The sequence below is a fragment of the Apus apus genome, chromosome 10 (genome assembly GCF_020740795.1).
Source record: "Apus apus isolate bApuApu2 chromosome 10, bApuApu2.pri.cur, whole genome shotgun sequence".
NCBI classification, from domain to species: Eukaryota; Metazoa; Chordata; class Aves; order Apodiformes; family Apodidae; genus Apus; species Apus apus.
In genome coordinates, this window is record NC_067291.1 from 2,353,336 (window position 1) to 2,379,033 (window position 25,698).

Genomic DNA, 25,698 nt, shown 5'->3' on the forward strand with positions numbered 1-25,698 from the left:
TCCTCGATATCCCGGTACTCGGGCTCCCCGGGAACGCACCCCAGCTTCCCGGGAACTCCCTGCTCCCAGCACCTCCCGGCGCTCCGGGTCACTCTTCACCCGGTTCCCTTGACTTCCCCGTAACTCCTCATCCCCATCCTCCCCGCTTCTCCGTACCCCAGGACCTCATCTCCCCGTTCACCCCAGTTTTCCCAGCTCCACCGTCACTCCGCTGCCCGTCCCCCGGTTCGCTGGGCTCCCCGGACCCCCGGGATCCGCGGCCATGGCGTTCATGGTGAAGAGCATGGTTGGGGGGCAGCTGAAGAACCTGACAGGGGGTCTGGGGGGCGAGGAGAAGAGCGAGGGCGAGAAGTCTCCGGCCGAGGCTCAGGGCATGACCCGCGAGGAGTACGAGGAATATCAGCGGCAGCTGGTGGAGGAGAAGTGAGTGCGAGCGGCACCGGGTACCGGGGAGAGACCCCCGGGGTCCTGGTGAGGGGTGGGGGGCTCCTTCTGCAGCCCGCTCCATGGGGAGGGCTGGGGGGAGCCCGAGCTGGGAGCGGCGGGACTGGGAGGGAATGTAATGAACCCCTAATCCCTTAATCCGCTTCCTCGCCCGGGAGATGGGATTGTTTTCTCCTTTCAGGCTGTGCCGGGAGATGGGGGGGGGGGGGGGGGTGGTGGAAATTAGGAGGAATAAAATGGGACTTTGCAGAGATGGATGGGGGGTACCTGGTGGTGGGGGTACCTGGGGGCGGGGGGGGTAAGGGGAGGCAGAGATGCTCAGCCCCAGGGTCTGGGGGGAGGCGGCAGCAGCTGGTAACTGCCCTGTGCGGTTTGCAGGATGGAGAGAGATGCCCAGTTTGCCCAGCGCAAGGCGGAGAGAGCCACGGTCAGGTCCCACTTCCGAGACAAGTACCGGCTCCCCAAGGTACGGCCGTGCCGGGCACGGGGGGCACAGGGAGCTGAGCCCCTTCCCAGTGCCCCCGGGGGCTGGGTGGGTGGGCCACCAGGGCACAGACAAGCCCCCTGCTCTGCAGGGAGGGGAGGACTCACCAAGACCCCCAGGACTGAGGCCGTTTTGAGCCACAAAGCCCAAGTGCAAACCAGTTCTAAAAAGCACCTTTTGCCCCCAGTCTTTGCCCCTTCCCTCCGAGCACCACGAGCTGCCAGTCCCAGACAGCAGGACCCCCATCTCACCCCATCTGCTTCTCTTGGTCCCCCCGTTTCCTCTCTTTTATCCCTTAATCCTAGCTGGATGAGGGAAAACCACCTCCACTCCAGGCTTCCAGCCCTGTAGCCAAGAGAGAAACTGGAGTTCCACCTTCCCAGCTGGACTAGCCAGCCTCTCTCCCTGGATTATTTGGCAAACATCTCCGAGCTCAACTCCTATTTTGGAGCTTCCGCCCAATGAATGATTCACTGGAAACAATTTAATCAAGGATAATTCAGCCGTTCTTGGAACTGCCACAGGCTCTTCCCCCCCCTCCTCCCCCCCCCCCCAAACCCACCCTGTATTCAACAAGAGTCTCTCATGGGTGAATACTCTAAATTGGAGCTGGGCTAATTTTAGTTCAGGAAGGTCAGCTAAGCCAAGGGATGTTGTTCAGATTGGTCCACGTTGTTCGGCCACCCCGCTGCTTCTCACACCCCTTTTATTGCCAGGAAAGAAACAGCTGGAGAATTTCTCCCCTCCCCCTTTGCCAAAAGCAAGAAAAGGCAGGAAAAAAAGAAGAGAGGGAGATTTATTCTTTTTCTCCAGGGGAAATGGGGATTTGTTCAGCTCTGCCCCCCCCCCCCCCCCCGGATCCTTTCGCTGCTTTCTCATGCTTGAGATGTCCCTTCTAATCCTTCGACAAGTTTCTTCTGCTCATTCCTGATCCACGTTGGCAGCCTGGCTGCCTCTTGCAAACTCTGCCCCCCCTGGCTCTCCAGAGCACAGCTGACCCCCATCTCTGGTGGGCACAGTCGTTAAGCAGAAGTGCAGCTTAATTAGGTGCCTGAACCTCCGCGGCTACTCCAAGGCGAGCTGAAAGGCAACTGATAGCAATCCTGGCAGGGTCAGGTTGTCACCTTGGCTCTTGCTGGTGTGTGGCTCTGCTCAGCATGTCCCCTCTGGGCCAGCAGTGATGGAGCTCACGGGCACCATCCTACCCCCAGCATGAGGATGCCTGTGAGCCCCAGAGACCAACCTCTGTGGACTTTCAAACAGGCAGACAGCCCAAAGCCCATGCAGACCCTGTTGGGAACCTTGCAGGTGCCTCCAGAAGCCCCTTCCCACCTGCAGGGTCCTGTGCCTGACCTTCTCCTGGCCCGTTTCAGAACGAAACGGATGACAACCAGATCCAGCTGGTGGGAGGTGACGTGGAGCTGCCCAAGGAGCTGGCTAAGATGATCGAGCAGGACAACGAGGAGGAGGAAGAGAAGAACTCGGTTATTGGCCAGCTCAGCAACATCCAGAACCTGGACCTTGACTCCTTGAAAGACAAAGCCTCGGCCACACTAGAGGACCTGAAGCAATCTGCTGAGAAGTGCACCCTGATGTGACCCAGCTGGACCCCCCCTCCCCGTCCAGGTGACGGTGGGGGAGACGGGAGGGGACGCAGCCAAGGGTCTGGTGGTGGCTGCTGCCTGCAGTGGGGACCCCACTGGTGGTGTCACCCTTGCCTCGTGTGAGTCGGGTCCTCCTTCTGAGCCGCGTGAAGCCTCGAGTCCCTGACCCAGATTGTCCCTGCTGTGTGGTTTTTGTTTTGTTCTCTGCTCCGAGGTTGGAGCAAAGAGCCAGCATGTCCCCCCCCCCTGTGCCCCAGCACCCCCTCCTGTGCCCCCGGCAGTGGGTGTCTTTAGCAAGAGTTGGAGGAGGAATTTGCAGGGAAAGAAAAGCCCTGAGTGACCTTGAACCATGTCGGTGTGGGAAGGCCATGGTTTGCCAGCAGAGCTGTGGCCACACTCTGTGTCTCTGCCTCCAGGCTTCGACCGAGCCTCCTAGAAATGACTGGGAGGCTCCAGTTTGCTCTGCAAGGACGAGGCACAATGAGAAATGCCCCCCCTTGCTGCATCCCACACCCATCACATGAGAAATAACATCCTGTCCGTGTGAGAAATACCGGTCACCTTGCCCTTGAGGGGCTCCTCTCCGAGGAGGCAGCAGAGAAGGTCCTGCTATCTGATCCCATCTAGCCCAGCAAGAAGGGGGGTGGGGGTGCTGAGGACCAGAGGGATAAAGCCTGAATGAACTCCAGTGAGGAATAAACCCCCTCCCCAGCGTTGCAGCTGAACCCACCCCAGCCCTTCCCCTGGGGACGATGGTGCCACGTCCTCCCTCTCCCAGGGTGGGATCCACTTGTGTCCTTGTTCTTTCCAGGAGAAGAACAAAGGGACAGGGGGAAGCCCCCTCCTCCCCTGCTGTGCTGTTGCCCTGTGCTTGTGTCAAGTGTCTCCCCACTGTCCCCCCTGCCACCGCGCTGCTGTAACCGGTGGAATAAATACCAGGAGATGTCTATGCATTCCTTCCTCTCCTCGAGCAGTGCTTTTCCTGAAGAAAGGTGTTGGGGTTCCCCGAAGGTCTGAGGGGGGCAGAGAACCTCCCCTTTCCAGGGCAGGGGGAGTAGGGGTGGGAGCTGAAGGCAGAAATCCCCTTGGGGCACCATCCAGACGGGAGCATCACGCCTGGTTGGGAGCAGGTGTTTTGCCATCTTCTGGGCTGCAGGGAGGCTCCGATCGGCTTTTTGGCAGCAGCTAGGTTGCAAAAAAAGCCACCACAAAACCTCCCTCGGATCCCACAGATTTTTGGGGGCTATTTTAGTCAAAAATCCTTCAGCTCCCTCACCAGCCTCCCCGCCTCGCGGGCACTGCGGGATGTCAAGCTCCGAGCAAGGACGCAGCTCTGCAGGGAGGACAACCTGGGTGAACCCAGGTGGGACTTCCAGCCAGCTCCAGCCTGCCAGCACGTCTGGGGAGCAGTGGGCTCCTGCAGCCATGCTTCCTGGAAAGACCTGGCACAGGCTGGGAATTTACTGCCCCAAATCCCAAGGGAGCAGCTTAAGGGTGATTTGCTTTTGCAGGGGTGTTGGGTCATCCAGGAAAATGCAGGGGAGGCTGCATTATTACTGTTACTATTGAAGCAAGGATGCTGGGTGAAGCCATGCCTGGGGCTGAGAAACTCCTGGTATGGCCAGAAGATGGTTTCCTGCCCCCAGCCCCCTGGACGTGCCAGCGCGGGGCCAGGGAATCCTCAGAACTTCACGGCACCCTCCAAAGTCAGAGGTTGTCTCACCTCTGGGAGGAAATCAACCATCACTTTGGCTGGCAGGATGGAGAGATGGAGGCAGCTCAGGTCTGATGCTCTGTCATGGGCACCCACATCTCCAGCCTCTGCAGCTCCAGGCTGGAGCCCAAACCCAGCCCCGTGGAGCTCTGGAGGCTGGCGAGAAAGGAGAGGGAAGATTGGCACTAGCAGCTTTAGCTTGGAGAGGAGATCATACCTGATGAGGCTCAATCCAAGCTCATCTAATCCCCCCCCAGGAAAGGGATAGCAGAGAGCAGGCACCAACCCAGCCAAACCCTCTAGCCCAGCTTGGCTTTTAAATCTCCAGCCTGACCAAGAAAACATCCCGGGATCCCCAACTGGAGCAGAGAGACAGAGATGGGGCTGCAGCCCGATGGTGTATCCCTGGGGATCCCCAGCCTGGACCCTTTCCCTCCCTGTCCCTGGACCCTCAGCTCTGCTCCGTGCTCACTCCCAGCCCACGTGCCACCACGCAGAGGCCGCGTGAAGCTCCACGGGTTTATTTTTGGAGGCACCACCATGACCCCCAGGCATGTGAGGAGCGAGCAGCACGTGCTCTCCCCGCTCGCCTGGGCAGCGTGTCGTGCCCCAGCAACCCCTCCTGGCCAAAACAACCTTGCCAGCTCCAAGGATGCTCCCAGACCACAGCCCTGCTCCCATCACCGGCCTGGAGCCCACCCTGGAGGGGAGAAGTTGGGATGGGGGGAAGCAGGGGCAGGCAGCCCTTCTTTGCCTCATCCCTTGCCCATGGAGGCACATCCTGTTCCCTGGCACTGAGGGAATCCTGGGGCCCTGAGGGAATGCTGAGACCCTCAGGGAATGCTGAGACCTTGAGGGAATGCTGAGGCCCTGAGGGAAGGCTGGGACCCTGAGATCTTCCAGTCCAACCCAGCAACATATGGGCTAAAAACCCAAGCAAAGCATTAGGGTGGATTAAAGGAGAAATAATCTCATTTTTTTCTCTCCCACACGAAGTAATTCCCTCACCTACAGTGCAAGGTTTGGGGTGGATTTAGCCAAGGTAACCCTTGCTGGAAGCTCCAGCCCCTCCTGCCCCAGCCCTGAAGCCACCCCTGGTCACAGGGCTGTGGGACCAGATCTCCTTCCTGCTGCTGAGCACCAGATGACATGAGTTTCCCAACGGGCCAAGCATTAAATGAGCCCTCATTAAAGTGCCAAAACAAATGAGCTGCCATCGAGGGACAGGGGGGATCTCCCCTGAATGCTTCATTCTTCTTTTTGCACTCAATTAACTCTCCCGGCGAGCTGCTGCTGCGGGGAGGGATGTCCTCACCCTGCCCTGCCTGGCTTCTCTGTGCTGCTGATCCAGAGGTTGGGATTAATCGGGATTAAAGAGCATGGGGGGGGAGCCCAGGAATGGCTCTGCAGGCTGACCCAGCCTGCCCTGACCAGGCTTTCAGGCCTGCTGAGTGTTTGAACTCGCATCACCGAGGAGCCCAGGGGCTGGCACGAGGAGGGTGACAAACCCACCTGCCAGCCCCCTGTCCCCTTGCTGGGGGACAAACCCACCTGCCAGCCCCCTGTCCCCTTGCTGGGGGACAAATCCACCTGCCAGCCCCCTGTCCCCTTGCTGGAGGACAAACCAAGAGCCACCCCATGAGTGATGCTGGGGGGCCCTGGGTTGGAAGAGCCCTTTGCAGAGGGTGACAAACCCATCTGCCAGCCCCCTGTCCCCTTGTTGGGTGACAAACCAAGAGCCACCCCCTGTCCCCATGCTGGGTGACAAACCCACCTGCTAGCCCCCTGTCCCCTTGCTGGGTGACAAACCAAGAGCCGCCCCGTGAGTGACACTGGGGGACTCTGGGTTAGAAAAGCCAGGGCCTGGAGGAGGCAGGACCCAGCCCCCGGGGTCCAGCCCCAGCCCCGGGGTCCACCCCCAGCCCCCGGGGTCCAGCCCCAGCCCTCGGGGTCCACCCCCAGCCCCCGGGGTCCAGCCCCAACCCCGGGGTCCACCCCCAGCCCCCGGGGTCCAGCCCCAGCCCTCGGGGTCTACCCCCAGCCCCGGGGTCCAGCCCCAGCGTCCAGTCCCGGCCCCAGCGTCCACCCCCAGCCCCGGGGTCCAGCCCCAGCCCCGGGGGTCCAGCCCCAGCCCCAGCGTCCACCCCCAGCCCCCGGGGTCCAGCCCCAGCCCCCGGGGTCCAGCCCCAGCCCCGGGGGTCCAGCCCCAGCCCTCGGGGTTCAGCCCCAGCCCTCGGGGTCCACCCCCAGCCCCGGGGTCCAGCCCCAGCGTCCAGTCCCAGCCCCGGGGTCCACCCCCAGCCCCCGGGGTCCAGCCCCAGCCCCCGGAGTCCAGCCCCAGCCCCGGGATCCAGCTCCAGCCCCGGGATCCAGCCCCAGCCCCGGGGTCCAGCCCCAGCGTCCACCCCCAGCCCCCGGGTCCACCCCCAGCCCCCGGGGTCCACCCCCAGCCCCGGGGTCCACCCCCAGCCCCGGGGTCCAGCCCCAGCCCCGGGGTCCACCCCCAGCCCGTCCCGCTCCCCCGGGGCTGCGGCGGCTCCGGCGGAGCGTGAAGGCAGATGCGGTGATCCGCGCCAAGCAGGGGCCGGGGGAGGGCTCGGAAAGCTCTTTAGAGCCTTCAGGGTATAATCTCCGCTCAGAATTCATCATCATCATCATCATCAAAAAGAGAGACAGAAAAACGCTGGTGGGGATCCGCCCGGGAAGCTCCGCCGCGGTGGGTCAGGAAAGCACCGGCTGGGGAGGGGGTGGGAGGAGGGCTCAGCCCACCCCCTGCAGCCCCCAAGCCCTCCCGTCTTTGGTCCAGCCCCTCAGCCTTCGTCCCCGCTGCCCCCCCCCGGGTAGGGGTCTGGCCCAGGGGGTCCCCACCCGCTGCCCCAAGCTGGGGGAAAAACGGGATTTGGTGTCATTCTGGTGGTTCTGCTGGGTGGGGGGAGGGCACGGACACACGGACACACAGACACGGACACACAGACACAGACAGACACACAGACAGACACACAGACAGACACACAGACAGACACACAGACAGACACACACAGACACACACAGACACACACACACAGACACACACACACAGACACACACACACAGACATGCACAGAGACACAGACACACAGAGACATACAGACAGACAAGCAGACACACACAAACAGACAAGCACACACACAGCCAGACACGCACAGACACTTAGCCACACACAGCCATGCACAGAGGCACACACAGCCACAGCCACGCACACACACAGCCACACAAATAAGGATGCAAAGCAGAACCAAGGTCAGACCTTGCCTTGGCTTCCTCCTGTCCCCAGGGAGCACGGGGACGAGCACGGTGCCAGCCAGCACTGGCAGGAGGACAGGAGGGGACACCCCCCAGCTCCAGTCGTGGGCAAGAGGACAGGGATGAGGGTGCTCAGCCCTCCTTGATGGCTCCAGGCACCTCGGGGTGGCTCTCGGGCTCAGCTGGAGCCCCACTTTATTAAAGACAATAAATTACATTCCCTTGAAATACAGCAGATTGTGTGAAAAGTCCCTTGTTTTGCAGGCTGGGGGGACGTTGCCACCCGGGGCAAGGAACTTCTGCAGGGCTGGAGATGGTTCCTGGGAATCTAATTTGGATATTTGGGTTGCCAGAGCCCTGAGGCACAGAGCAGGCCGGACACCCAGGCTCTGCCTTCGGGGAGGTATCCCTGTTGGTGGCTGTGCCACTATCCCTGAAGGCACCTGATTCCTGCTCCCGTTTCACTCCAGGCCTGCACCCGTGGAGGAGCACGTGCCACCCAGGAACCCCCGCTGAGCACGGGTGACACCTCATGACACAGATGTCCAAGGTGGTCAGCACCCACCAGACCCCAGCGCGGGGAAGTTTGGGAAGCAACAGCCTGACCAACCCCCCCCAGTGCTCCAGCAGCCAGTGCTGGAGCCTGGGGGAGCAGTGGTGGGTGCAGAGAGGTAGTTGCTGGGTGAAAAAGGCACCCAAGACAGCAGAGGGTGGGTGGGTGTGGGCAGTGTGTGTGTCCCCTCTGCCTGCTGCCACCACCCACAGCCCGCAGCTACCGGCGGGGTTTTGTGGGTGCTTCTGCACCACTCAGAGGTCTCCCCAGAGACTTTGGGAAGCAACATCCCACCTCAAAGGCTGGCAGAGGGGAGCCAGGAGAAAAAAAAATACCCAGCCTGGCAGAGCAGAGGGAATTAGAGTGGAATAACCTGCCCCCCGAGGGCAGGGGAGGCTGCAGCAGCAGACGGTGGAGGCAGGGCTGGCAGGGGACTCTGCCCACTGGGAAATCAGTGCCCAGGGAGGGGGGCAGATGGCCCTACAGAGCCAAGGGGGAGCCCCCCGAGGCTATTACCCTGATGTGGTCAGAATGGAAGCTTTGTTCTTCCTCCAGCCCTCTGGCTGGGCAGGGCAGGGAGCAGCATCCCGCCGGCTGGTTCCCGGGAATCACTGCAGGGTGCAGGCTGTGCCAGGGGACACGGGACAGTCACCCACCCCCAGCCAGCCCAGGTGGGTTCACCCCCTGCCAGGGGGTGCAGGGTCAAGATGACCCAGGGGCAGGAATATCCTCATGGCTATGGAAGCCGTAGGGATGTTTCCCTGCCACAGGACACCCGGCCACGAGGTGGGGACACATTCCTGGGGGATGGAGACAGGGACTCACCACTCCGGACAGACTCTGCCAGTGCCTCCTTGCCCATGGACTGTGCCTCCCTCATCTGCCAAGGGAAAGGAATGTTTTCCAGCCTGGAAGCACCTCCCAGCACACTCCAGAGCCCCCCCACCCCTGCTGGCAGCTGTACCTTTATCTGATCTTTCAGGTACTCAGCTCGAGCCATCAGGGTCTGGATCTGGGGGAAGAGAGGGGGAAGGTCCTTTCCAAGCCGTGCCAAGGGGACACGTTGCTGCCCCTGGGCTGGCACTCACCTCAGTGTGGAGCAGCTCCCGGCGCCTCCCCGCAGGCTCAGCTGGGCAGGGAAGAGGGATGTGCCAGGGATGATGTGCCAGGGATGTGCCATCAGCCCCAGGCACAGGGTCCAGCCCCACGGACCCCGCGACAGCCCCAACTCACCAGCCAGGAGCAGCAGCAGCTCACCCAAGCTCTGCTGGTACAGCTCCAGGGTGTCACCATCATCTTTGCCTTCCTCCTCCTGCAAGAGATCCCAGGGCTGGGCTGCAGCTGGGGGACAGGGCGGGGACACAGGCTGGTTCTCCACCTCCCCAGGGGGGTTTGCCCCCTCCCCTTCTGCTCAGCAGGCACAGGGAGCCCCAACCCCAGGCCTGACCTTAGCAATGGCTGCAGAGGCCATCTCCAGTGCAGTGCAGAGCCGAGGCTTGTCCTTGGCCATCTCTGCAAGAGGGGACATGGCACAGGGGAGCACCCTGGGGCAGCACCCTTCAGCCCCAAACCCTGCCAGGTGCCCCCTGCCCATGCTGCTGAGGCTGGGGGGATCCCCAAAACCCACTACCTTTCAGGAGCTCCCTGGCCGGGTTCCCTTGCTGCAGGAGGTTCTTGTTGCTGGAGGTGACCAAAGCCTTCAGCTCCTCTGCTCTGGAGATGTACTGGCCCACCTGCCCACAGCCAAGGGGGTGAGGGGACCCTCCCCATGGGGGACAGAGGGTGGGGGGACACCTTGCTGAGTTCAGCCAGGTAGGTACTCCAGTTGCCAGGGAGTTCTGGCTCACCTTGGCTCGGATGGCTTCTTTCCTGCGAGCATCGGTTTCATCTGGGGGGGGGCAGAGCAACCAAACACCAGGGTGGATGGGCTGCAAACTGGGGGTGCTGCCCCCCCTCCAAAACACACCCAGCCCCCCCCAGGGTGGACTCACAGTGCAGAGCTGGCACAAAATACTCCAGGGCTTTGCAGTAAAGGGAGAGGGCGGCGGAGGCGTCGCCCTCCTGATCCTTCTTCACTGCCTCCACCACCAGGTTGGTCTGGGGGAGAGGAGGGTGGGGCTCAGGGCTGGGCCCCTATCTGTCCCCGGGGACCAGCACCCCAGCACCCTGCTCACCCCCTTGCAGAGGCTCTCAGGGCCAGGGACATGCTCCATATCCACAAAAGGGTGGGCGAAGAAGCGCTCGAAGGAGATGCGCTTCCCAGGGTCCCTCTCCAAGAGCTGTCCTAAGAGATCCCGGCATTCCGGGGAGAGCGGGGGCCGACTGGGCAGCTGGGAAGGGAAGGGGACCTGAGACCACCAGCCCTGGAAGGGGCTAGAACATCCCAGCCAGCTCCATCCCACCCCACTTTACCTCCACAGCCCGGTCGCTGCGGATCTTCTCCTCCAGCTCGGCGAAGGAGCGGGAGGCGAAGGGTGGTCTCCCAAAAAGTGCTTCTGTGGAGGGGGAAAGGGAGCAGTGAGGGGGGGCGGGGGGGGTGGAGATGGAGCTGGGGAGGGGGAGAAGCAGCCCCGGGGGGAGATAAAAGCCAAAGCCCACCATAAAGGATGACGCCCACCGACCAGAGGTCCACCCTGGCGTCGTACTGCTGGCGACAAACCATCTCGGGGGCCATGTAGAGCGGGGAGCCCCGCAGGACGTGCTGCTCGTCCCAGGGAGACATGTACTGAGCAAAGCCAAAATCTGGGGGGAAGGGGGGGGAGGGGAGCAGAGAGCCAGGAGAAACGGTGGGAGAGGGGGGAGGAGGCATTGCCCCTCCCCAACCCCCCCCCCCAGCACCCCTAGGAGCTGACCTGCCAGCTTCAGCTGGGGGTTCTCCGGGGCGCTCAGGAGGATGTTCTTAGGCTTCAGGTCCAGGTGGGAGATGTTGTGGTCGTGGAGGAACTTCAGGGCGCAGGCTGGGTGGGCAGAAGGGCAGGTGGCAACCCTGGAGCTAAGAATCCCCCCCCCCCCCCAAAAAAAAAACAACAACCAACCCCTAGGGAAGGCTGCCCTTACCCAGCTGCTGCAGGAAGACACGTGCCACCTTCTCGGGGAGGATCCTGCGCATCCGGATGAAGCGGGAAAGGTCCCCCCCGGCACAGAACTCCATGATCAGGTAGATGTGGTCGCTGTCCCACTGCCAGGCAAGCAGGGACCTCCTCGTGCCAGCCCAACAGGCCCCTTCGCCCTGCCCCACCTACGCGGGGCCTGCCTAGACCAGCCTGCCCAGTGGCTGGCACCGAACCCCACAGATACATCCTCAAGGAGGCAGGACGGGCCCCAGGAGGTTGGCTCACCACCCCCTCCCAAAACCTCCCGGGAAGCCCCCAGCCCCACCTGGAAGTCCTTGAGCTCCACGATGTGCGGGTGGCGGATGGTCTTCAGGATCTCGATCTCGGTCAGCAGGTTCTCCACCGAGGCCTGGTTGAGGCTCCTCTTGCTCACGCACTTGATGGCCACCACCTCGCGGGTGTCCCTCTGCCCAGGGGAGACCACCACCCTGCAGCCCCCCTCCCGCCGTGCCCCCCACCCACACAGCCGCGCCGGGGGAGGGAGGAGACCCTGGCAGGGAAGGGGGGGGACAGGTCCCGCGTAGGGGCGGAAGAGCCGGTGCCGCGTAGGGACAAGAGGAGGGCTGCGCGGGAAAGGAGGGAGGAGATCTAGGACCGGGGAGGGGGCGTCCCCGGCCTTACCTTCCGGTAGGCCTTGTAGACGGTGGCGTAGGTGCCGGAGCCGAGGCGTTCGGTGAGGATGAACCCGTCCAGGCGCGGCGGGGCCCAGCCGGGCCCGGCCATGGCACCGGCCCCGGCCCCGCTCCCCGCCGCGCTTCCGTCTTCCCGGCGGGCCCCGCGCCTGGGCACGCCCCCTGTTGGCCCTGACCACGCCCCTTCAGTCCTGACCACGCCCCCTCAACCATGGCCACGCCCCATCAGCCATGGACAACCCACCGCACCGGCCCTGACCACGCCCCCCAGCCACGGACACGCCCTCCCATTGGCTCTCGCCACGCCTCCTCAGCCCTGACCACGCCCCCTGTCTGCCCTGGCCACGCCCCCTCAGCCATGGACACGCCTCCGTGCCGCCCTAGCCACACCCCCAGACATGGACACACCCTCCCGTTGGCTCTGGCCACGCCTCCTCAGCCCTGACCACGCCCCCTCGGCCCGGGTCACGCCCCCTCGTCGGCCATGGCCACGCCCCCTCAGCTATGGACAAGCCTCCCGCGTCGGTCCTGGCCACACCCCCCAGCCATGGACACGCCCTCCCGTTGGATCTGGCCACGCCCCCTCAGCCACGGACAGGTACCTCCTGTCGCCATGACCACGCCCCCTCTGTCCATCGCCACGCCCCCCTCGGCCCTGGCCCCGCCCCCTCGGCCCTGGCCCCGCCCCCGCAGGCAGGAGGGAGCCCCGCCCTTCAGCACATAGACATTTTATTATTAATTAATTATTATTATTCTCAATAATCATTTCTGTTGTACATGAAAAGATCAGACGCGCCGGGGGTGGGGGGGGGGAAGGCAACAAAAATTACACCCAAGAAGAGGAGGGGAAGGGAAGGAGGGGCTGTGAAATTGCCAATTTGTGTGCCAGGGGGGGAACAGGCAGCCCCACACCCCCCCCTCCCACCCCAGCACCCCCTCTGCCAGCCAAGGTGGGGGGCATAGCACACCCCCCCCCCCCCCCCCAAACCTGGGGACAAGAAGGGACAAGGCCGCAGTCAGAAGCCCCCCCTGCAGCAGGGCTGCTGGAGGAGCAGGGGCCAGGACACTGCCCCAAGCACCTCAACCCCTGCTCCTCACCCCCCTCCCAAGGGACACCCTGTCCTGGCCCCAAAGAGAGGAGCTCAAAACAAATCCCCCTTCCTGCCCCAGCTGAAAGCCACAGTGAAGCTTTCCAGGAGGCTCTGCCCTGGCAGGGGGACAAGGAGAAAGACCTTTTTCCCCCTCTTCTCCAACCCCTTCCTGCTCCCAAAGGTTTTCCTTCGTGCCACTCTTGGGAATCTGGGTCAAAACCCAGCACTGCCTAAGTATAAGGAACCAGTTTCCCCTCTTAAATTAATGACATAAAGTCCATGCAAGATACAAGCCCTGAAAAAAAAAAAAAACAAAAAACAAAAACAAAACCAAAACACAAAAAACCCAGCAAATAATCAAATTCTTCATAGCAAAGGCCAAAAGAAGAGAGTAAAATCCAAAAGCTGCTTCCCCTCACCTTCCTGCTCTGGGCAGGGCAAGGAGAGGGAGAGACACAAACACCTGGGACATCCTGGATAGAGAAAGAATATATTTGCTTCAGAGAATGTCTCCCCTATCCCCCCCCACCCCCTAAAACAAGACAGGGGAAAACTAAAGGGCATCAACGTCGGGCAGCTGAAGCTTCCAAATAAAACAAAAAAACCACCCCAGACCTCTTCTTCATCTGGAGTGGGCATCACAGAGCTAACACGGCACCCCCAGAAAGTGCATCTTTAGGGGAAAAAAAAAAACCAAACACCCAAAACCACCCAAATCAGGAGGTTGGGGTGATGATGGGAGAGGGAGTGGGAATGGGAGAGGCAAGGCAGGATGGGCTAGTTTCCCCGGAAAGCACTCTGTGCTGCAGAGGAGGCTGCCCCAGCAGCTGCTGTCTGGAAGCTCCTGTTGGTGAGGATGCCTTGGGAAAACTCTTCCTGTGCCCTCTGGAAACTGGCTCCTGTGCGGCGGTACAGGGAATGCACCTGGGAAATGGGAGAGGAAGAGGAGGGGGGGAGGGGGAAAGGAATCAGGAGGGGGGTTGTGGGTTTGGTGCTCACCCCTCGTTCCTCCTCGGCCCCCTCGGGTGTCTTGGCGGCTCGGAGAGGATGGGTTGGAGGCAGCAGCTGCACCTGCACGATGCTGCAAGCTTTCTGCACACCCTCCTTTGGGGTAAAAGGTGGGGAGTTCTGAGCAAGGTGGTGGGTGTTGGACCAAAAAGTCCTTTCCCCAGCCCGTGGGGGTGGTGGTGGTGTGGACATTGCAGCCCCAGGTGTGGACACCAAGGTGCTGGGAACTAAAAGCGCTTCCCCCACGATACAATTGAGGAGGAAAGGAGGAGGAAGGAATGGAAAGTGGACCTGGTCAGCCTTGTCCTTGCCTTCCCCAAGGCTGGATTTCTGCAGGGAGTTGCAGCCCTCATGTGGCGGATCAGAAGGACGAAGGGAGGCTGAGGGAAGGCACTGGTTTGGATCCCACCAGGCTTTGAGAAGTGCCATGGGATTGTGGCAGCAGTGACTCCAACAGCCCGGACAGCCACCCAGAGCAATCAGTGCTCTGCTCTGCTCAGCCAGAGAGGAGGACAGGCTGGAGCCAAAGGGAGGGGCAAGAAATGTGACGTCTGTGTTTGATGAGGGTGACACTTGGGACCCCACTGGCCACCTTCTCTGGCCAGCAGCCACCAAAACACTTTCACTCCAAGCTCTTGACCTGCCAGTGCCCCGATTCCACCTTCCAAAACAATCAAGCAAACCCCTGCAACCCCGGGATAGAAGCCTGACCTGCAGAGCTGCTGTTCAGCCCAGAGCTGGCCTTGTCCCCCGGGCCCCACTCACCTGCTTCAGGAGGAAGAGGGAGAGGACTGCACACAGGGTGAAGAATCCTGCCACCACCATCATGATGATGGACACAGCCAGGTTCTGCCGCAGGTCGGTCAGCGCCGCGATCCACCCGCTGCCGGGGGGAGGAGAGAGGGGTGAGAGGGGCTGGGTTAGAGGGGGAGGAAGGGACACCCACGGCTGGTTGCACAACAGCCTCTGGGGGAAGGTGAAAAGCAAACCTCCCAGGTGCTGAGGTGGGCACCCAGAGCTGATCCAGGCACTTCTCTGGGGGCCAGAACTTCCCCCGTGGTTTTTAGAAGCAATCCAACGCCCGCTACGCAAGGGAATCGTGCTCCCCCCTTGGCCCTGGGACACCCCCCCAAAGTGGCAATCGACACCCTTGGTGCCACCACAGATGGGAGTCACTTCCAGCAGCACCCTCTCCAAACTCAGTCGGGTTGTGAGGTTGTGTGGCAGGGCTGGAGCCTGCACCTGCCTGGCACAGGGACAGCTCGGCAGGGCTGGGGAGGGAAGGAAAAGGAAGGAAAGGATGAAGGGCAGAGCTACACAAGAAGGGAACTGGCAGCAGGGATGCTGGGAGCTGCTGGTGCTTGGCTGTGGGCTAAAGTACCAAGATGCCTCACTCCAAACACCCTCCTGGGTGCTGGAGAAGGGAATCTTTCCACCTGCTCAGCCGTGTGCCATCAGCAGAAAGGGAACCGAGCGAGCCAACCCACCCCGAGCTGACGCGCTGCACGACTCCTTGCTCGCTGGGAGGAAGGCACCCCGTGCACTCCAGCCAAAAATAAACCCCCTGCCTGGCTGGAGGAAATGCAGCAGAAGGCCCAAGGCTCTCCACAGCCAGCCTGAAAACAGAGTGCTCCCTCCCTGTCCCCCCTGAGTCAGGGAGCACGGGGACAGCTCTGCCCCCTGGCCCTTCTGCAGGCAGCGGGCAAAAATAGACAGCAGCTTCACTGCAACCTCACCCCAAGGGTCCCTCCAGGAGACAACCATGAGCTGTTAACCTTTTCCCTGTGCTCAATGACTCGGGAAGGCCAAAGAGAAGCTGGGGCTCTGCTACAGAGACACGTGCTGGCCAGAGGCTCTAGAAGGCCTGACTTACCCTGCTGGTCCAACATCATCGAGAAAGGGTGAGGGTGAAACCCTCCCTGCTCAGTTTTTGAAGCACAACCCACCCCCAACACACTGGAGAGAAACTGAGGAACAGTTTGGGGACAGAAGTAGGGAGCCCCACCACTGGTGTGCTCAGGGGCAGAGCTCCCTCACCCCCCTGTTCTAGCCATGAAGGCTCCATTGTAACCCGAGGCAGAAGACGTGGCCAACACGAGAGGCTCAGCATCAAGAAGGGGTCAGTATTATATGTCTTGAGGGAGGGGGAGGAGGTGTGGGAGATGCCACAGGCTCCTTGCAGCCCTGGCCTGCAGCAGTAAAGGCCTCTGCTGGGATTAGGAGGGGAAGAGTGGAGGAGAGAGGCAGCCCAGCTGGGACCTGCTGAAACTGTGGATCAGGAAAACCACGGGAGAGCCAACAGAAAGGAGCAACAGACCCCAAAGCTTCTGACAGTCACAACCCTGGGGAGAAAAAGCACCCGTGAAGGGCTGTGAGGGCAGCCCATGAAGCCAAGCTTACCTGTCCCCCCAGCCAGGAATGCCAACAGCCTGGATGACATAGATTGCTATTTGGCAGAAGAAGACGAAGAAGAAGACGAAGAAGCTGAAGGAGCTGTCAGACCTGCAGGAGAGATGGCAGCAGGAGTGAAACCCAGGGACATGACAACTGCACAGACACCTTTCTCTGAGAGGAGGGGAGCAGTTCTGGAGCTCCCAACACAGGAAGGAGGTGGAGCTCCTGGAGAGAACCCAGAGGAGGCCACAGAGATGATCCTTGGGCTGGAGCAGCTCTGCTCTGGAGCCAGGCTGGGAGAGTTGGGGTGTTCAGCCTGGAGAAGAGAAGGCTCCAGGGAGACCTGAGAGCACCTTCCAGTGCCTGAAGGGGCTCCAGGAAAGCTGGGGAGGGGCTTGGGACAAGGGCAGGGAGGGAGAGGACAAAGGGGAAGGGATGAAAACTGGAAGAGGGAGATTGAGGTGAGACATGAGGAGGGAATTCTGGAGTGTGAGGGTGGTGAGAGCCTGGCCCAGGTTGCCCAGGGAAGCTGTGGCTGCCCCATCCCTGGCAGTGTTGAAGGGCAGGTTGGATGGGGCTTGGAGCAACCTGGGCTGGTGGGAGGTGTCCCTGCCCATGCAGGGGGGTTGGATCTAGATGATCTTTAAGGTCCCTTCCAACCCAAACCATTCTGATTCTGTGACTCTATGATTCACTTCTCCTGCAGGCAACGTGTGATCAGAAGAGATAAAAGCTCCTCCCACTAAAAGCCACCTTCCCAGGACAGAGGGCACTAGTACTTGCCTGAAAGCCTTGTAAATGGGTCGGTACCAGCAGAGAAAGGCACAAGGAGTGAATAAAACAAACCACAGGATGGAGAGACCAAAGTCTACTCCTCTGGATCCATCAACTGTGAACCACGCCAGGCAAGCAAGCAGATTTAGGAGCAGGGTAATTGAATGCACTGTCCAGGATGGGAGAGAGAGAAGAAACATCAGTAAGTCCTTGGAAAACTCAGAAGACTCTACAAGCATCCCTAATCTCTTTCTGAACCCATGGAGCTCTGCAGAAATCAAGGAGCCCTTGGGATAATTTCCTTTCCTCCCTTGAAAGGAAAAGAGAGCTTAACTTGAGAACCTCACCTGATCCTGCTTGCAACCCAACCTTCACATTTTTCAGAGCACCAAAACTGACAAATATGGTTGAGTCTGTTCTGCACCCAATCTCTGAGCTTGCTATCCCCTGTCTTTCCTTCCTGGCAGTGTTGAAGGGCAGGTTGGATGGGGCTTGGAGCAATCTGGGCTGGTGGGAGGTGTCCCTGCCCATGCAGGAGGTGGGATCTCAATGATCTTTAAGGTCCCTCCAACCCAATCCAGTCCACGATTCTATTATTTCAGAGTCTCAGAGACTTGTTCAAGTCTCCAGCAAACAACAATCCAAATCCTGTCATGAATGAGCTATGCCCAAAGCATAAACATGGAGCCTTTTCTATTTGCCTTCATAAAAAAAAGGGGAGACACTATTTCACCCTTACAGGCAACACCTCCAGCATCTACTGGAGGCCAAAGCTCAGCAGCTGATGCAGAACCTTCCCAGGAAGAGTTTTGATTGCCATTCAAGCAACAACTTACACATCCACAAGTAATAGAGCATCTTGCATATCCGTTGGTAATCTGCTGGGATGTCTGCAGAAAAATCCTGGTAAAAACATGGCTTGATGGGACACCTCTTGGGAAGGGGTGGCCAGTTGTTCTGCCTCGCTGGGGAAAGGAGAGAAGAGAAGTTCTTCACCTGCTCTTCCCTCTTTGGAAGAGCATCATTCATCATTCCAGCATTCCCTTGCTGTAAATTGCAACTGGCCACTCAGAGACAGTGAGGTGAGAACCTTGGAAGAGGCTCTTGGCAAGGAACTGGGTCTGAGCAGGGTTAAGGAGGCAGGTCAGCCTGGTTTGAAGGCTGATCTCAAAGATCACCTCTGAGGGAGCTGGAATTCCCCTGCACTGGCCAAAAGGACCACCTCAACCAGCTCCACTTGGCACTGCAAGTTCAAGTTCTGCCATTTCAAGCCAAGATCAGGGGGAGAGGTTGGGTGGTGGTTGTTAAGAGAGCCTAGAGTGTTAAAAATAAAGCTTTACTCAGTGACAAGCCTGAGTGTGGCAGCATCACACGGGGCCACAGAACTGGTGTTGGGACAACTGGAGGTGACCAAGTGCAGAGGACACTGGTGAGCAGAGACCCAGCAAGTGCAGGGCTCCAGCACCTCATCTCCCAGCTCATTTCCCACCTTGCCAGCTGTGGGGTGACAGGTACAGTCCCAAGAGGGTTGGCACAGCTGTGAGGGACTAGAGGGGTGACACCCAGCTTGTCAAAAGCTGCCCACGCTTGGCCAGGCTGAGCCTTCACCAAACCCTGACTGAGTGAGTGGGCCAGGGCCCCCCAGCAGCCCCCCAGGAGGGCAGGACAGGAGCAGTACTCACGGTTGAAGCTGGCTGCATTGTTCTGCAACTCCCTTTCCTTCTTCTCCAGCTCAGCTGCCTTCCTCTCTAGCTCTGCCTGCTGCTGAAGCAGCTCGGCCTGTGCTGCTGCAGCCACAGCCTGGAGCAGGGGGAGGGACAGGTCAGTGCTGCCCAAGGCAGAGCCAACAGGTCCTAAAGCTCCCCAGTTCAGGAAGGATAAGGAGCTACTGGGAGAGCCCAGCACAGGCCACAAAGATGCTGAGGGGGCTGGAGCATCTGCCCTGGGAGGAAAGGCTGGGAGAGCTGGGGCTGCTCAGCTGGAGAGGAGGAGGCTGAGGGGGGATCTCATCAGTGCTGATCAGTATCTCCAGGGGGTGTCAGGAGGATGGGGCCAGGCTCTTCTCAGCAGTGCCCAGGGACAGGACAAGGGGCAACAGGCACAAGCTGGAGCACAGGAGGGTCAAGCTGAACATAAGGAAAAACTTCCTGACTGGGAGGGAAGTGACAGGCTGCCCAGGGAGGCTGTGGAGCCTCCTTCTGAGGAGATATTCCAAACCCATCTGAATGTGTTCCTGTAGGATCTGCTGTAGGGGATCCTGCTCTGGCAGGAGGTTGGACTGGATGATCTTCAGAGGTCCCCTCCAACCCTATCAACTCTGTGCCTCTGACCACCCACAGCTGATCTGAAACCTCTTGAGGCTTTACCCACTGGAGGACAAACTCAAGATCAATGCAGCACCCCCTGCAAGCATCTTATCCCATGCGAAGTCAGGGCTGGAAGAGCCTTCAGGAGGCTACCCAGGCTGTTGCCCATTCTCTATACCCTTCCCTTTCAGCAAAGCTCTGCTTTTCTTGCAGCTTCTTCCACCTCCCAGTTGGCCTCATTGCTCCAAGTTCTCTTAATCCCAAGTTTACCAGGACAACCCCCTTCCCAGCTAGGAGAGGAGGTTCAGAGCAAAGACAAAGCCACCACCTACCACACCTTGAGACAATCTCTTCTCCCCACTGGCTATTCTGAAAGCTGATCCTTTCTCCAAGCATCCTCTCTGCTCTCTGGATGAGGTGGTTCCCACACCCAACCCCAGGGAATCAGTTTCCCCTCCTGTTCCCACATGCCTGAAGGCCTGAAGGAGCTCCTTGGAGAGGCTCTGCAGCCCAGCCTAGGGGGAGGCAGCAGCCAGGGGGGGCTGTACCTGGGGAGTGGGCTCCATGGAGGGCTGCAGAACTGCAGGCTGAGAGTGCCCGGGGGGCTGGGTGGCCGGCGTCGTCCGTGCTGCATTTGTCTGTGTACAAACCACAAGCAACAAGGCAAAACACATCAGATCCAGCTCCTTCTGGCCAAGAAGAATTCAAGTTTTAGCACTACTCCACCAGGAAGCACCAGCAGGAAGCACCTCTGCCTTTTCAAAAAGTTGAGGGTTCCTGAATGCAACGGGGGGGATGGGACTGAGGATTAGAAGTGTCAGGCAAAGGAGGAACAAAAATGGGATTTCCACTGGATGCTTAGACTGCAATTATTGCTTTACCCTGGTGTCCTGTTCCCCTTTTCCCACCTCACACGTGGCAGCAGCCAGGAAATAAGGAGGAAGCTCTTGCAGCCACCCAACAGTGCTGATGCCACAGCAGCTCAGCCCCCAGCCCAGGGACCCCCTGGCAATATTGTCCTGCCCCAGAACACCTTCCCCTTCACCCCTCATCCAGCTTGACCAGGAGCTTGGGAGAAGCTGCTCCTGAGCTCCAGCTGGGGGCTGATCCATGCTCCAGGAGCAGGTGCTCCCAAGGAGCTGCTGGCCACTGGGGGGGGGGGAATCAGCTGCCATCTGCCAAGGGACCTTCTGGGCTGCTAAAACCACCACCAAGACACCTCGTGCAAAGACACACGTACCAGCTGGGAGGTCTCAGAAAAGGGGTTGAATTCATCCAAGCCACTTTGGGTAGTGCTTGTGAGCTGTGTCACTGAGGGGTCCTGGAAGGAGAGAGAGCAAAGACAACCTGGTGTTGGACACTGGTCAGCATCAGCTTAGATGTTCTCCACGCTGCCTGCCTCCCACCTCTCCTCAACTTGGAACAGGACAGGGTGAAATGCAAGCCAGGCACATGGCCTTGGCTGGAAAGGGATTTAAATAACCACTAGCCAACCCTGCCTAAGGCCTACCAGGATCAGCCAGGCAAGGCTGGTGGGCAGGAGTCACCTCCTGTCCAGCCAAGAGCTACATTCCAAGAACTACAACCTGCTTTTGGCACAGCAGCCCTCTCTGCAGATTACTACTGTTTACCTCCAGCAAACTATTCCTCATTTCCAGGGACCTGAAACAGGACATGGATTCATTCACCCGTGCTCAGAGGGTTGCAGGACACCCTGGAAAACCTCCAGGCAGACTTGGACTTCTGGAGTGTTTCTCTCCCCAGTTATTGCAGAAACAAGAAGTCGGAAATCCTGCTGTGATAACAGCCTGGCACCCTGACAGTTGGGTGTGGGGAAAGGGAGGAAAAGAAACCAAAAAGGGCACTTTTTATCCCTGCCTCAGCAACTCGTGTCTTGAGCTCAGTCATTTTACTGCTGTGGTTGAACGGGCTGAGAAGCAACCCAGGCTGTGCCAAAGAGGGAGGGAGGGAGGCGTGCGGGGGGCTGAGCGAGGCTGGGAAGTTTCTAAGCTTGTCTGCATCCCAAGGGAGCCATTCCCGAGGCTGCAGCGCTGCCTTCTGCCCAGCAAGATGCCGACAGAGCAGTTAATGAGTAACCTCCCACCTCTCCTGGACAGCAGACACTCCCCTACACAACAGGTTGCACTAGTTTGTGAATCACTCCCGGGCTGAAGGATCTCGGAGGAGGAGGAGGAGGAGGAGGTTTCAGATGCTGCTCGAGGGACTGCAGCTCCCTGACAAGGCAGGGCAGGTTAAAAACCAAAACTGGGAGCATCAGCAAAACGACCACGCTGGAAAGATGGGCTGCAAGGACTCCAGAGAGTGGGTTGGTTTTGATTTTAAAGCCCTCCAGAGACTTTAGCTTTTGTTGACACAAGCGGATGGGTCAGTTAATGCACAGCAGCTCCTGCCTGCCTAACACCAAACCCTCGAGTCCAGCCCTGGCAAGGTCCAGCCTGACTAAAGTCCAGCAGAAGATAACTGCTCGAGGAAGAGCAACTCCCTTCAGGGTGTGGGAAGTGGAAAGCAAAAGGCTGCATAACCACCCGAGGAGCCTGAGCAGCCGGGCTGGGAGGAAAGTGCTTGGAAAGAAGGAGAAACTCAACGACACTGAGGCAAAACACACTTCTCCTGATGAATGAAGTGGAGGATCATCAGCACAGCATGACTAAGGGGTGGGCAGGGAGGACAGCACCTCTGCCTAATGCTGCAGAAGGGCTGGATTTCAAAGGGAAAGGACTTCTCAGCTTATTGCACAGCTTCAGAAAAGATCCATTCCTGAACTGGGCAGCGCAGGCGCAGCGTGGCAGCTCAGCTCCACTCGCCTGCTGTTGTGCAAACGGGTCTCAAATAGGTTTACAAAGAGAGGGGAATTTGCAGCGAAGCTGAAGGGTGTGTGGATGTGTGTGTCTCTGGGCCCTGGACAGGGCAGGAAGTAAAACAGTAGCTGGGAGAGAGAGAAAGGAACCAGCTTCCCAAGCCTGAGTGAAGGATGAGAAACGCGGAGGCGACCAGCGAGGAGCTGCCCACCCACTCCTCATCTGACAGTGACTGCCTGCAAGCTCCAGACCAAAAGACAGTTGACCTTCTTGAAAGAAGCACGAGCCTGATCTTTGATGCTGCAAAATGAGGACTTAATTCAGCTGCTGAACCACGTGAAGCCATGTTCCCCAACTGTCCCTCCTCCGAGGGAGTAACGCTGCCCTCCCGTCTGCTCCGAGGGCTCCTCGTGCTTCTCTTCCTTCCCAACTCCTTCCCTGCTTCAGAGCTAAGGAAAAGCCTGAGCACCCAAAGCCTCCCTTAATTCCCCAACCACTCCACTTAATCAGAACATCCAGCCACAAAATTCAAGCACTAGACTGAGTTACAGATCCCTACAGAGGATCCACCTGGAACTTCACACAGTTGGGCTGAATATCGTGGTAACTGCCCCAAATATCACCAGCCGTGGTGACTTCACAGCCCTGTCACTGCCTGGAAGATGCACTCAGATTTCTCCCAGTGGATTTTATGATCACTGTCTCTAAAGAGGATGGAAGTTCCCAGCCCTGTCTGAAAGCCTGCATCAAAGTTTTGGAGGTAACTGCAGGTTACTGAGTAAACCAAGGCAGTTAATCATCTCTTACTGACCAGTTTAGAAGAAGGCACAGAAAGAAGAGGCAGAGGGATTTTTAAAGAGACCAAACCAGCTTCTTTTCCTACTGAGCTCATGGAACGTTAAGAACAAAGTCTCCTGGAAAGGCAAAGATCCCCAGTTCCATGAGGATTTGCTGAGCATGAAAGGTTAGACTGGGATCCACCAGGAGGGAGGGCAACCCTGGTGCTCTGCGCAAGAGACTCCTCAGTGCCAGGAGGGTGAAGACAATAACAGCCCTTTGGCAAGACCTCCAGAGCCTGTGGAAAGGGACATCCATGCTGGCCCCAGCCCTGCCCAGCACCTGGATCCAATCCCAGCAGGGAATGGGCTCATTTCAGCACACTTACTGCTCCTACAGCACCAGACACCACCTACAAACCGGACGGACTCAAGAGTCCCTCGCATCCTGCTGCTGGTGAGTGAGGGAACTTTGGGAAAAAAAGCAGGGACACAGGTGAAAAGAAAACCTCACACTCCCTGAAGGAGGATGGAAAAACCTGCTACAGAGGCCAGCAGGAGCTGCAGGAGCCGTCGGGATGGCTGCAGGTGCCACGTGGGTTTGTCCTCATGGAGAAGCTGGTGTGACACCAGAGCTACCTGCCTTACCTTGCACCCAATCTTTGCTGTTTAAAGAGTGAGTAAAGTGCCAGCACGGCCCTGGCTGCTCAGATACCAGGACCTTAAGCAGCAGAATGACTTCCTCAGTTGTCAAAGCAATAAACCCCTCCAGGAACAGGGACTGCAGGCCTGCATTCCAGCCCACGGAGCGAATATTCCAAGAACATCCCAACCCTTCCTGTTCCACGAGAGCACATTCAAATGGAGGCGAAGGAAAAGAAAAGCTTTCCCTTCTGATTTCACTCTGATGGCTCAAAACCACTGAGCCCCGTCAACCAACAGTTTCACTCTGGCTTGGCCACAAAATCCCAAAGCCAGGAAAAGGCTCCTTTCCTGTGGATTCCAACCCAAACAGCAAAGGTGAGGCAGCACCCACAGCCACTTCGGGCTGGAAGTCAGAGCCCAGACGACCCTTCCTCACCCCCCCCCCCCCGGGCCCCTTCCCAGCCAACACAACCCCCCCAGCAGGGGGGTCAATCCCACCGAGAGGAAGCCCAGGGGGAGGGGAAGCTCCAAAGGAATTCCCACCCTCTGGCCCCTAAAAGCCACAGCCCAGGGATGCAGGTGGCCCTGCAGGCTCAGTCTGAAGAGCCGAGAGAGCCTGAGGAGGTGAGGGGGGGGGACAATGCCAGACCCCTCCTTCCCGGAGACCCCCAGAGCCAGGGGGGTCAGAGAGGCAGGGCAGGGAGGTCCGGGGGGGTCCCGGTCCCACGGCACAACCAGGACAGGGTCTCGGGTGGGGGTCCCAGCCCCACAGCACAACCAGGATGGGGTCTCGGGTTGGGGGTGGTCCCACAGCACAACCAGGACGGGATCTCGGGGAGGGGGGGGGGGGTCCCACAGCACAACTAGGACGGGGTCTCGGGTGGGGGGGGGGGGTCCCACAGCACAACCAGGACGGGGTCTCGGGGAGGGGGGGGGTCCCAGGACGGGGTCTCGGGGGGGAGGGGTCCCGGCCCCGCAGCACAACCAGGACGGGGCGGGCGGCCCTACAGCACGACCCCCGGCCAGATGGAGGGTCCCAAGCCCTGCGGAAGGGCCCGGGGGGTGTCTCGGGGGGGTGTCTCGGGGGTCCCGACCCCCCAGCACGGCCCCCCCGCTGCTCCCGCCCCCTGTCCCTGATTGGCCAGCGAGGCGCCCATCAGCGCCGCGTCCCGGCGGGTGGGGGCAGCGGGCAGGGGGGTTGCCCACCTGGAAGGGGTTGATGTCCACCGGGTCGGCGAAGGGGTTGGTGTCGAAGCCCGCCATGGGCGCGGTCCCCGCGGCGCCGCTCCCGCCGCTCACCGGCTGCTTCCGGGTCACCCCCCGGGCGCATGCGCTGCCGCCGGGGCGGGCGTGACGTCACTCCGCCCCGTGACGTCACGAGGGCGGGGGACACAACCTATGGATTAACCCTATAGGCGGTACCGGGCGGGGGGGGCGCCTGTAGAAGGACACACACACACACCCCTCCCGTTTAGCAGGACCTGCAGGGGGGGTCCCTATAGAGACCGGTCCCCTATAGCGCAGCCTGTAGGGCTCAGCCCCTATAGATGGGAGCCCCTATAGATGGTTGCCCCTATAGATGGGTGCCCCTATAGATGGAGCCCCTATAGATGGATGCCCCTATAGATGGATGCCCCTGTAGATGGATGCCCCTGTAGATGGATGCCGCTATAGATGGATGCCCCTATAGATGGGAGCCCCTATAGATGGGAGCCCCTCTAGATGGGTGCCCCTCTAGATGGGTGCCCCTATAGATGGGTGCCCCTACAGATGGGTGCCTCTATAGATGGATGCCCCTACAGATGGGTGCCTCTATAGATGGATGCCCCTATAGATGGGTGCCCCTATAGATGGGTGCCCCTACAGATGGGTGCCCCTATAGATGGGAGCCCCTATAGATGGATGCCCCTATAGATGGGAGCCCCCATAGATGGATGCCCCTATAGATGGGAGCCCCTATAGATGGGAGCCCCCACGGGTGTCCCCCCACCCGGGGGCTGGAGCGGGCGGGCGGTGCCACCGAGCTCAGCCCCCATCCCGCCCTCCCCCTATGGCCCCT

General features: G+C 59.7%; 3 protein-coding genes across 5 annotated transcripts; 1 reads left to right on the plus strand and 2 right to left on the minus strand.

Annotated features, from left to right (window-relative positions):
* CPLX3 (complexin 3) lies at positions 1 to 3,076 on the plus strand. The gene is made up of 3 exons (XM_051628433.1): positions 1 to 423; positions 823 to 910; positions 2,302 to 3,076. Exons 1-3 carry the CDS (start codon positions 263 to 265, stop codon positions 2,524 to 2,526), a joined length of 474 nt encoding a protein of 157 aa, XP_051484393.1. The 5' UTR covers positions 1 to 262; the 3' UTR covers positions 2,527 to 3,076.
* Positions 3,077 to 7,694: 4,618 nt separating this feature from the next.
* On the minus strand, positions 7,695 to 11,958 carry ULK3 (unc-51 like kinase 3). Of its 3 annotated transcripts, XM_051628402.1 has the most exons (16): positions 11,816 to 11,958; positions 11,460 to 11,600; positions 11,139 to 11,259; positions 10,934 to 11,038; positions 10,680 to 10,823; positions 10,494 to 10,576; positions 10,256 to 10,411; positions 10,073 to 10,178; positions 9,929 to 9,969; positions 9,712 to 9,814; positions 9,529 to 9,593; positions 9,315 to 9,393; positions 9,170 to 9,210; positions 9,046 to 9,093; positions 8,907 to 8,961; positions 7,695 to 8,706 (listed from the first exon to the last, which is right to left on the minus strand). In XM_051628402.1, exons 1-16 carry the CDS (start codon positions 11,915 to 11,917, stop codon positions 8,690 to 8,692), a joined length of 1,407 nt encoding a protein of 468 aa, XP_051484362.1. In that variant the 5' UTR covers positions 11,918 to 11,958; the 3' UTR covers positions 7,695 to 8,689. The 3 variants fall into 3 exon arrangements, with proteins under 3 accessions (XP_051484362.1, XP_051484364.1, XP_051484363.1); XM_051628404.1 differs by lacking the exon at positions 10,680 to 10,823; XM_051628403.1 differs by lacking the exon at positions 7,695 to 8,706 and having other exon boundaries at positions 9,315 to 9,422.
* A 606-nt stretch (positions 11,959 to 12,564) lies between these two features.
* Positions 12,565 to 24,956, minus strand: SCAMP2 (secretory carrier membrane protein 2). Its single transcript, XM_051628421.1, has 9 exons — positions 24,846 to 24,956; positions 20,640 to 20,720; positions 19,948 to 20,037; positions 18,776 to 18,893; positions 17,930 to 18,058; positions 17,103 to 17,262; positions 16,326 to 16,427; positions 14,691 to 14,808; positions 12,565 to 13,841 (listed from the first exon to the last, which is right to left on the minus strand). The coding sequence occupies exons 1-9, from the start codon at positions 24,900 to 24,902 to the stop codon at positions 13,695 to 13,697; spliced, it is 1,002 nt and encodes a 333-aa protein (XP_051484381.1). The 5' UTR covers positions 24,903 to 24,956; the 3' UTR covers positions 12,565 to 13,694.
* Between the last annotated feature and the right edge of the window lie 742 nt (positions 24,957 to 25,698).